Source organism: Mus musculus, chromosome 9 (genome assembly GCF_000001635.26).
Source record: "Mus musculus strain C57BL/6J chromosome 9, GRCm38.p6 C57BL/6J".
NCBI classification, from domain to species: Eukaryota; Metazoa; Chordata; class Mammalia; order Rodentia; family Muridae; genus Mus; species Mus musculus.
Window position 1 is genome coordinate 119,040,125 of NC_000075.6, and position 11,957 is coordinate 119,052,081.

At 49.9% G+C, this 11,957-nt stretch overlaps 1 protein-coding gene across 3 annotated transcripts in view; it reads left to right on the forward strand.

Annotated features, from left to right (window-relative positions):
- The window catches only part of Ctdspl (CTD (carboxy-terminal domain, RNA polymerase II, polypeptide A) small phosphatase-like), a 117,584-nt gene extending 113,589 nt beyond the window's left edge, over positions 1 to 3,995 (forward strand). For all 3 annotated transcript variants that reach the window (NM_133710.3, XM_006512262.3, XM_006512263.1), the window contains one exon: positions 400 to 3,995. In NM_133710.3, the coding sequence (NP_598471.3) occupies positions 400 to 525 (126 nt within the window). In that variant the 3' untranslated portion in view covers positions 526 to 3,995. The remainder of the gene's footprint in view (positions 1 to 399) is intronic.
- The last annotated feature ends 7,962 nt before the right edge of the window (positions 3,996 to 11,957 follow it).

The following is an 11,957-nucleotide window of genomic DNA, read 5'->3' on the forward strand; positions in this document are numbered from 1 at the left end:
AAACCTTGGCATCTCCATGTTTACCTTGTTACTGCTAAGCTTGGGCAGGAAGTCTCTCCTTCTCTCTACACAGAGCTCAGAGCAATAGCCTTAAGTAGAGGCCTGGTGTACCTGGAGGGCGCTGTGGTTGGTGGTTGGTGGTTGGCAGGCAACCTCAGAGAGGCATCTGGGGCTCTGATGGGCAGTGGGCCAATTCAGTGCAGTAAAAAGAGCTTTGGAAACAAGCAGGGAGGGAATGGCTATCTCTTCTGCAGCAAGAAAGCTAAAGGGGGCAAACACACACACTGGCGACCCTCTGGAGACCCTCTGCCTCATGGAGGGTCTCCTGCCTGTGTCAGTCTGCTCTGGCATTAACTGGCAGGTGACCATACCGCTGCGTCCTCATGCTGTGTCTTGCAGGTGCCCGTGCAGTCCTGGTTTGACGACATGACAGACACGGAGCTGTTGGACCTCATCCCGTTCTTCGAGGGCCTGAGCAGGGAAGACGATGTCTACAGCATGCTGCACAGACTCTGTAGCAGGTAGCCCTGGCCTTGGCCCATCTGTGCCTGTGCACTCTGGAACCCTGGCTCAGGGGACCCGCCCGGCCTCGGCTCACTGAGTGCAGCCCAGGAAGACTCCGTGCTCCGGGCCACAGGGTGAATGTCACCATGCCTACCTGGTTTGTTTTGTTTTGTTTTTTTAAAGAACAGAAACAACTATTTTAAAGGAAAAAAAAAAACTCTTTTAATAGATTTCATAAACGGACTGCATTTTACAAGATTCGATTTTCTTAAAAACATACCAAAAAGAAAAAGAAAAAAAAAGAAGAAGAAAAGAAAAGCAAAAACTTTGATATCTCCCGACTTCCTTTCAACTGACCTCCCCTTCCAAGCAGACAAACCTGTCCTCTTGGTCCCGGTTTGGAGCAGCTGACCCAACTCAGAATCTCTTTCCTACAGGATGAAGTGCCTTTTTGAATGTTATTTTAAGCTGAAAGTTAATTTTTTTGTATACAGCCTATTTCCAAACATCTTTTAGTCTTTTACGGTCTTAGATACTTACTCTGAGAAGACGAACAGGACAATTTTATAGACCCCGGTAGCCTGTGTGTGGTGGGGTAAGGATGTGGTCGGGGAGAGCAACGGGTCACAGGAGCCCGCCTCCCAACATGAGTGACTGTCAACCGTGGCGTGCATGGGATCTCGCTCCCCCTGACATGACTTTTCTCCTGACTGTCCTTGTGTCGTTTCCGACCAGGCTGGAATGTACCTGCCAATGGCCCAATGCTTTATGAAACAGCCGGTTCCTTTTATGATGGTTTCTGAGGTTGTTAAAAATGTGTCTTGAGGTTGCATTTTTGCCCTTGGGAAGTGACATTGTATCGTCACATGTGCTTTCCCATGACTCCACGTGTCTGTCCCTTGTTGTTCTGTTGTCGTTGGTTTGAGGAGAGCAGTTAGAGAAAGCCCTGAAGCCCTTGGATCTATTAAGTCCTTCCTTTCAGAAGCTGGGTGCACATGGAGCTCGCTGTTCGGACTCCGCTGCTACTGCGCTCCTGACACCAAATGGAACTGACCAGCGGCTGTCACACTGTTCCTTAGCCACTGTGCCTATGCTTAGAAGATGCTCACCGCTCAGCTGCAGACTCAGACAGGGTCACAGACAGGTGTCCCACCCCATCAAGCACGGCACCCTTCTTTGGCCCCCAGCCACCGCCAAGAATGCCGAAGGGCACAAAAGTTTGGGGACAAAAACAAAACTGAAGGGCCAAAGCACCGCTCAGGTGCGGCATGGCGTTCACTTTACACTGCAGTCAACATCAGAGCCTAAGCTGGAACTCGCCTGTCTCACCTGAGAACCTGTGGCCTCAACCAGCCGCCATGCTGGTGTGGCTCAAGTCACCTCTCAGCCTCTTTGGAAGCACAGCCTCTTCGAGCCAAGGGTTGGAGAAGCCTGCCTTGATGGGAGACTCATCTCTCCAAACCAGGGAGAAGGGCTTCTCCCTGGAGCCTGGGGGTCTCTTCCCACCCGTTCCCAGTTTGGTGTTTAATCTGTGTTACATCGACCCTCTGAAGAACGAACAGAGCCCTTTTGTGTTGGCACCAATGCCTTAGTCCTCTGTGGGTTGGGCCTCAGCCAGAATTCTGCTGGGAGTTGCTGGCGTTGACAAGATTTAAAGTCAGGGGTCAAACTTTTAAAAATATATATATTATTTTTCTTTCCTTCACAAAATAACGAAGCCAGCTACTAGGCCTGTCTTCCCACAGTGCTTGGTCCGGGGAACCACTGTGCAGTCAGAACGGAGACACGTCAGTGTCGTTTAGATCACCTGACTGAGTGTTCCGAACCCAGCGAGCCCCGTGCCAATTAAAACCGAGACTGCCCCTTTGCTAAGAAATCATTTCCACAGGTAACGACAGTTACGCGGCAGATCCGCACACGCCATCAACCCTCATGGAAAACCAGTCATTAGCTGCCTTAAGTGTCTTGGGTGTTTCAGAGTCTGCCATGTGTTGACTTCCACACAGAACAAGGCCCGGATGGAACCTCAGATCTTTGCCTGTGCCTCTTTGTGTCGGTGTCACGGGGCCTTATTTGAAAAGGGGGGCAGAATGGACTGCGATTCCAGAATATTTCAGGGGAAGCGAGCGTAGAAATAGTGCTCTGCTTCAGACAGGTTCGAGGCCAACCCTTGGCCTTACAGCCCCGGGGCTGCGTGTGCCCATGCCCTCCGGGCAGAGCTTCCAGGTGGGAGCCCCGTTCTTGCCACCACAAACATGGAATGTCTTGGGTGGGTGGCAGAGCTTCTGAGGGCTCTGAAATCTGCACCTTATCTGACCAAGCTCCAATAATGCCAATTTTTATTTCCTTTTTTTTTTTTTGAAAACAAATCCGCTTTATGTACATAATTGAAAAAAATCTATATTTTTAATCAGTTACGTGTAAATGAAGCAATAGAACTCTAACAAGGCCAAGAAAGGAGACGAATGTTCGAGGTTTATTTTCTTAAGGTAAATACGGGTATTGCTTTTAATTGTAAGTTTATTAAAATGCGGGCTTGAGAACGTATCAGCCATTTCTCTGTGCCATATCCTTCCCACGTTACCAAAACACTCCATCTCTTTAGCCAAAAGAAACCCCTGACCTCTCAAGTCCCGTGGTCCTCTCAGCTCCGGGTTAGGACCCCTCTCTTAGACAAGCGCTTTCGATGCGAGGGTCTAGGACAGGGTGGCTTGGGTTGGTGGACTCCAGCCTACACCTTTAGCTTGACCTCAAGTGGGGCTTCCTGACCCCTGACCCCTGACCCCTGAGGATGTTAATGTTCTTGTCTTCCATTTGTTCTGGAATCCTCCATGTCGGTCTGTGGTCCCCTGCACTAGCTGTTTGTAAACAATACGTTTGTATCTTAATCACACCACCTGTCACCGATGGCAGTGGGTGAAGATCCTGCTGACACGGTGCGATGTTGTGAGGTGACTTTGGGGACATGAGGACGTCCACATGACACTAAATCATCCCGGTCACAGCATGTGAAGTTGGGGGTACGGAGATGAATCCTAAAAGTGTGTAGAGCCTGGCAGCATTTTACAACCCTGTATTTCAAAGACGGCTTTCTAATAAAATCCAGAAACACACAGCCCTATTGGTCAAACACTCGTGACGTTTGTGCCTCTGCTCCTCACGGTGCTGTGCTGGACAGCTGGCATGCCAGGGTTTGAGAAGAGCGGATGGCCTACCGTGCTCGCGGTTCCCTGGGCAAACTTGCTGGCTGCCTCTGTTCCTATTTTACTGTAAATCTGACCATGTCTATCCCTGGAGTCGCCCTGAGGATAGGTTCCCCCCAGGGGTGGTGATGTTGGTGTCTGGGGAGTTACAGTTTTCTGCTGGATGTTTGAATGTGCCGTCCCAGTGCCACTTGGGAAATACCACATGTTGGGATGTGCACGATGCTCGGGGCAAGTATTGTCAATCAGTGATTTCCCTCCTGCCAAAAATAAACTCGTCAAACTGCACTGTCTCGTGGTTGATCTGCTCTCCGGAGGTTTGGCCTCTCCTCCCTGTCTTTTTCCCCCCTGCATACCTTCCTGCTGACACCTTGGGCCCTGATGGCCTCCACTTTTACAGAGTAGGGTGAGCAGAGCCGAGGGACCGCGTGCCAGAGTCCTTGACTCCCCAGAAAGCTAGAAAACCACCCAACCCAAATGGATGGTAACTTGCAAAGTGGCCACTGCTCGACCCTTTGGTCTTCTTTCCCCAGGCCAGTGTTGTGGCTCCATCCATCCTTAAGGACTCCAGCCCTACCAGCAGGCTACCACGTGGACTTGTCCTGGGACCAGCCCTCTTAGGATACTAACAGACATTTTATTTCCAGCCTCACCAACCCAGGCCACAATATATATATATGTATGTATGTATGTATATATATATATATATATGTGTGTGTGTGTGTGTGTGTGTGTGTGTGTGTATACATGTGTGTGTGTGTATGTATATATATCATCCTCAGAGATAAACTCTAACGTTCCATGACTAGTCTGTGGTGTGTCCTGGATACCTGCCCTTCATAGCAGAGCTGCTGCCCACACAGAAAAGCATCACTCTGACCTAACCTGGTTCTGACTGCCCCACCCCATTCTGTCTTTGCTTCCCTTGGCTCCCCAGTCCTTTCCTGTCTCTCCTCTGCCCTCAGCCCAACTTTGTGATACTTTGCACCTCTGTAAACACACAGGCGTGTGGCAGCCCTGGCATGCAGATGCCTAGTGATGGCGTGGGCAGGTGAGGAGAGTCACGGAGAAGATACATAACTGGGACTTGGGCTCACTGAGATGCCCGCTGTTTGTGGTGTCTGTAGGAAGGGAGACCCTGGGAATAGTAGTGAGCTAGCTGGCATGAGCATTCGGACATGAAGTGCCTGTGGGTGTTGGCGGGGTCCCTGGAGTATCCAGACATGCTTGCACATTGCTCCCTTGCTGGAGATAGGTATAAGTCAACAAGAGGCTCAAAGCCCAGAACCTCTAACTAAGGGTGCACCAGGCTAACCCTCAGAACAGGCTGGGTGCTCAGGCTGTGAAGCAAGCTTGCAGCCCCTCCCCAAACCTTTCCAACCAAAACCCCAGTGGCTACACTGAGAATTCCTGAGGGAGAGTATATCCCTCAGCACAGCCCCCCTCACCACCACCACCCTACACACCACCTGGGGACTCATTTTCATTTAATTTTGTTTTTGTTTTTTTAAGATTTATTTTATGTATATGAGGTACACTGTAGCTGTACTGATGGTTGTGAGCCATTATGTGATTGCTGGGAATTTGAATTCAGGACCTCTGCTTGCTCTGGTCAGCCCTGCTCACTCTGGTCTAAAGATTTATTTATTATTTTATAATAATATAAAAGATTTATTTATTATGTCTAATATAAAGATTTATTATTATGTCTAAGTACACTGTAGCTATCTTCAGATGCATCTCATTACAGATGGTTGTGACCCACCATGTGGTTGCTGGGATTTGAACTCAGGACCTTCAGAAGAGCAGTCAGTGCTCTTAGCAGCTGAGCCATCTCTCCAGCCCCTTGATTTTGTGTTTTGTGACAGGATTTCTCTGTGTATCTGTGACTGGTCTCGAACTTACAGATATCCGCCTGCCTCTGCCTTCCAAGTGCCGGGAATTAAAAGCCTTATTACACCTGGAGGCCCTCAAAGGTACCAAACCTTGATGGGTAACAAGTCGGGGGATGAGAGCACTTGCTGAATCAGGAGGCCCTGAGTTTGAATCCCCAGCGCCCACATAGGATACAAGCTTCGAAAGCAAGCATGAGAACTTGAGTCTGATCCCTAGACTACACATCAGGTGTGGTGACACACCCTCACAGTCTCAGACCTAGGGCAGCAGAGCCTGGTGCGTCCCTGGGGCTCCCTGGCCATTCATCCTAGCCTACCTAGTTGGTAAGCTCTAGACCAAAAGAGACCTTGTCCAAAGGAGGTGGGCAGCATCCTGAGGATGGCTCTCCAGCCTCCAACATGTGAGTGTATATATGTACCCACACGCTACACATGTACCCACATGCGAATGTACACATGCACAGACAGAAAAAGGTAGACTCCTCAAGGCCACCCTGCCTGACTGCTTCAACTCAGACCTCTCAGGATGGAAGCCTTCCTTCCAACACTCCAGATGACTCAATGTGCAGCCAGGGCTGGGAGCTACTGACTAGATAACAAAGGACCAGAACCGCTTCGGGCCTGGTACCCACAGAGCACGGTTGCAGTGAGCAAGGCTTTGGAGAGTTGACATATAGTGTTCTTTGGGCAATGCTTCATACATGTTCATTGCTACAGAAGACCCTGTAAAGGTACAGGAAGTGCCCTTCTTGGGCACTGGGGGCAGGCCTCTGTAAGGCTGGAGCAATGGCAGTCCTGGGTGGGCATCCTAGCTGAGGGGCTGGAGCAATGGCTCGGGAATTAAGAACACTGTTGCTCTTGCGGGACTGCTTGCCAGGCCCTTATCATGTGGCTCACAACCTGTAACTCCAGTCCCAGGGGAATCCGATGTCTTTTCTGGTCTCTGGGGGAACCAGGCACATGCACGATGCACAGACATAAGTAGGCATTCACACAGACATAAAATAAGTAAGTTTTGTAAGCCTTGCCTAGGTCAAGTGAATGGGAGCCCAAGTCACCTGCCAGGAGCAGACCCCAGCTGTCCACTCTCCTGCATCAAGGGTGGGACAGTATTCTCCCCCCGCCTGCTGTCCTGGCTGTGTCCTCATAGACATAGTCCTCACACCACTCTGAGCAAAGTAGTGGTAAGGCTGCATGCATTGCAGGGCTGTGATTCGTCTGTCCAGGGAACCTTAGAGTTCCCTTTAAGACCCACAGGACATGACTCCCAGGTACTACCTGCCTTGGGGACTGAGTCACTTCTACTCTCTTGTCCTGGAGCTAGATTTGGGGACCCAGCACCCTACAGCTGGCCCACAGCAAAGGGTTGGAGTGGAAGGGACTGAATCAGGATCTCCAAGCACTCCAAGTTGTCAGCAGGACCACAGTCAGACAACTCTTCCCCCAGGGACTCCCTGAGAGCTTAAACACCAGCCTGGGAGAGACTGGGGGGGGGGGGGCGACATGGAGGTGGAGCCTGGAGGGGTGGAGCCTGGAGGGGTGGAGCCTGGAGGGGTGGAGCCTACTTGAGGCTACTCCTTCAGCTAAGTCAATATTGACTTGGAAAACTTAGGAGATAAGTAGGCAAAACCATAGTAGCCCCAAATGCCTGGGAACCTACCAGTTAGGGTTGTAGGGCTGCCTGGGTCACAGAAGTAATGGGGTAAGGAACTCTCCAGACAGTGCCATCCAGGCAGGCCCAGCTCAGTCAGACTCCAAACAGCTAAGGACCAAGGATTAGGGTGGGTATGTCTGTGAGGGAAGATGGTGAAGCGGAGTCAATGGATCAGAACTCCAATCTTGCAGACCTTGCACTAGGGAAGGGGAAAGAGAGAGGGGGGAGGGGGAGAGAGAGGGGGAGAGAGAGGGAGAGGACCTTGCACTAGGGAAGGGGAAGAGAGAGGGGGAGAGGGAGAGGGAGAGGGAGAGGGAGAGGGAGAGGGAGAGGGAGAGGGAGAGAGAGAGAGAGAGAGAGAGAGAGAGAGAGAGAGAGAGAGAGAGAGAGAGAGAGAACCTGTACCTTCAATATTGAAGTGGTGGTTTTACCCAGGCAGTGTCATCTGGGTGCTAGGAACACAAACTTTTGAGGAGAGGGACTTTTGGGGAAACCTGACTATCATTAAGCTGCTGGGGCTGGCTTGTGCTAGGTGGAGTATAATTCCCAAACTAGGAGCTTGTAGGGGTGTCACCACTGGGAAAGAATGTCAGTCACTTATTTATTTATTTATTTATTTATTTATTTATTTATTTATTTATTTATGGTTTTTCAAGACAGGGTTTCTCTGTGTAGCCCTGGCTGTCCTGGACTTACTTTGTAGACCAGGCTGACCTTGAATTCACAGAGATCACCTGCCTCTGCCTCCCAAATGCTGGGATTAAAGGTTTGTGCTGACTGATTGTCAGCTCATTTTTTTTAAAGAGCCTAAGAAATGACCCTAAGGTCATTCACCAGGGGCGCCAGAGTAGGGGCAGAGACCGACTGTGGAGAAAATGGCATGCCCTGCTTCCATATGGTACACATGCCTGCTTGCACACACAGACATATAGAGACACACGCATTCACACATATACACAGATACAGAGACACACACACACTGTGAGGCCACAGTGACTGCAGTACATCAGCCACCACCCTTAAAGACATAGCACCGATAAAGTCTCCCTCTCAACAGGTCCACGTTCCACCTGGGCATGGAGAAGGGTCCAGTCAACAGAGTTTCCAGTTGAGGACATGAAGCAGGAAGTAGCAAATGACTGCTTCCCTGTGGGCAGTGGTATTTCAGCGATGAGCCCTGGGGAGGCAGTACCTAGGGAAAGGACACCAGGAAGATAAGCGGCATGAGGAAACAGAGCAAACTGAGCTGGGTGCCTTCAAGCTATGGAAAGGACGCACAGCTAGAAATGTGAGCAATGGAAGGCATGGCTAGATATGCAACTGAAGGGTGTGGCCAGATATACAGCGGGAGGGCGTGGCCAGATGTAATGTGGGCCTCACTGTAGGTCTAGCAGCACATACTTGGGGATAAATGAGAGAGAGAGAGAGAGAGAGAGTGAGAGAGAGAGGGAGAGAGGGAGAGAGAGAGAGAGACCTCCCTGAAGCTGGTCAAAATAGGACAGAAAGTGATGATGGAGGGGGCGGGGGGGTTGCTTATGAGTATATAGAGATATAGAGATTTACTTCCAGTTTTATTCTCTAAGTATGCATGTGTGTCCCCGTGTTTGTATGTGTATATGTGTGTGTGGTGTGTGTGAGAGTGTATGTGTGCCTGTGCCTGTGTTTGTGTAACTATGTATGTGTGTATATGTGTATGTGGTTTGAGTGTATGTCTTGAGTGTCTGTGCCTGAGTGTGATGTGTGTCTGAGTGTGTGTGAGTATGTGTTATTTTATGAGTGTGTGTGTTGAGTCTGTGTGTTTGTATGAGTGAGTGTATGTCTATGTGTATGGATGTGTTTGTGTGGGAGTGTGTGTGTATGTATGCGGCCTGTGTATGTGTGTGCATGTGTGCATGTGTGTTTGTGTATCTGTGTCTGTTTGTCAGGAGTTGGGGGCAGGGGTGTTGACATGTTCACAGGTGCAGTTGCCCTTTCGGAGGCCAGAGGCTGACATCCAGATGGCTTCCTCAGTGGTGTCTCCAGGTTACTTTTTGAGGCGGTATCCCTCACTGAACCTAGACCTCACCTAGTGAGCCCTTAGGTTCCTGTCTCCTCCCCGCCCCATTCCACCCCGGCCTCAGTGCTGGGCTAAGGTGTGAGCTACCACACTCAGCTTACACAAGTCCTCATGCATGTACAGTGAGTGCTCTACCTGCTGGGCCATCCTGTCAGCCCCATCAAGTTCTTATTTGCAAGCTGGGGAGGTGGAGATGTGTGTGGATGTTGCTGACAGTGTCCCTGTGCCACAGAGTTGTACACTTAAAGATGTAGGGTGATGCACACTTTTAGTCCCAGCAAGCAGGAGGCAGAGGTTGTGGGATCTCTGTGAGTGGGAGGCCAGCCTAGTCAACACAGTAAGACTCTGTCTCAAAAAGCAAAACAACGAAAAACTGTCAGGGTAAATATTTTTGTTTTGTTTTGTTTTCTGAAAGTGGAGCCCACTCTGTAGCCCACACTGGCTGGACCTTGCAATCTTCCTGCCTCTACCTCGAGGTGCTGTGATTGTAGGTAGGCGCCTCTATGCCTAGCCCTAGGATGGTTTTTAGTTTTAATTAATAAAAATAATAAGAATTTTCTACAAAGCAAGTTCCAGTTTTGGTTTGGATTTTTTTTGTTTGTTTGTTCTGTTTTGTTTTGTTTTTTCCCAAGATGGAGTTGGTTTGTTCTGTTTTGTTTTGTTTTTCCCCAAGATGGAGTTGGTTTGTTCTGTTTTGTTTTGTTTTTCCCCAAGATATAGCCCTGGCTGTCCTAGAACTCACTTTGTCGTCCAGGCTGGCCTCAAACTCACAGAGATTCACCTACCTCTGCCTCCTGGTTGCTAGGATTAAAGGTGTGCTACACCACTGCCTGGCTTATTACTTTAATGTGATATATGCACTTTAAGATTCCAAACAAGGACACAATGTATTTTGATGATGGTCGGCCCCTGCTCATCTGCCTAACTCCTTTCCAGCCCACCGCCACACCCACGGGATCCAGGAGAGCGACAGACTTGAAGTATTCAGTTGTCTCTCTCTATCTGCAGGTTCCACAGCCGTGGATTTGATTAACTTCAATAAAGCCACTGGAGAGAAAGTTATGATTACTAAACTTGGTTAGACTGCTTTCCTTGTCTGTCCCCTGGGTGTGACAACTGTGTACAGCATTACTCTGTCTTCAGTAAGTGGCCTAGATATGACTGAGAATGTAGGGAAGGCTGAGGGAGCCATGTGTAAGCACTAGCTCATCATCTTGTGTGACGGGCTTAAGCAGCCTTCCATTCTTATATCCGTGGGGGAACAGAATTAGTCTTCTTACAGATATCAAGGCATGGCCGTATCTTACCATGAGTTGTAAAACTATGAGTGGGGCCCTGGAGGAGGAAATGCTAGCACACTCCTATAATCACAGCATTCTGAAGCTGAAGCAGGAGGATTGCCACAAGTATGAGGCTAACCTGGGCTACATATAGAGAGACCTTGTCTCAAAGGAAAAAAGGAGGGCGGGAGGGAGGGGGAAGGAGGGAGAGAGCGGGGAGGAGGGAGAGAGGGAGGGGAACGAACCAGGCCTGAAGGTAAACTGTGATCACAGTATTGGAGGAGGATAATCATTAAGTAGTTTGTGGTCATCCTCAGCTGTTCAAGGAGTTCATAACTTGAGTTAAATCCACTGGGACCTACATAGTGGAAGGAGGAAACCAGCCCACAAGTGACCCTCTGGCCTCCATACTCCACATGGCCTCCATACTCCACACACCCCATGACTTCTGTGAAAGTTCTCTCTCTCTCTCTCTCTCTCTCTCTCTCTCTCTCTCTCTCACACACACACACACACACACACACACACACACACACACACAGAATAATAAATAAATAAATCCAAGAACAACAAAAATGTAATCCAAGTCCCTCTGGCGGCTGTGAGAAGGAAGATGCAGGACCAGGGAGGCCAAGACAGAGGGTGACTCATGCCACCAACTGGCTGAAGCTGGCTCCCAGAGCAGGGCAGTATGCAGGAAGCAATGTGACTACCCAGTCCAGGGAGAAGACCATGTTTAGGTGGGGGGTCGGGGGATGAGAGAGGGGAAGAGGCTGGGAAACCAGGGGTCTTTCACCCTTGGGCCTGGAACTTGCAAGTAAAGTGGACAATGGAGAGGGACTGAGGTCTGGGCTGTGTACACGCTGACCCTTAGAGACCCCAGAAGAGACAGATGGAGAGAGAAGAAGGGGAAGGTGTTACCGGAACCAGCCAACACTGGCCACACAGAAGTGAGAGTCCAGCAGATTGGGAAAGGGGAAAGGGGATGGTGACACGGGACATGGGGACAGGGGACAGGTGACTGAGAGCACAGAGGAAGCCCAACACTCTCTACTGTGAGCCAGACACAGGACTAGCCAAGTTCCTCGTGACACAGGCTTCCTTTACACACAGCTAACCCACAACCGTGTCTCTTGCATATGTCCATCTGTCTATCCCAACCCTCAGGAGGCTGAGGCAGGAGGACTGTGAGTTTCAGGACAGCTTGGGCTATACAGTATGACACTGTCTGACCAAAACAAAGCAAAATAAAACACATACACACACTGACCACTGGGCACAGGCTGGCCCAGAGTTTCTGGAGTGTCTAGTCCTGAGCCATGAGACTTTGTAAGTGAAGAATCCGCTGCAGAGAGAGGTCTTGCA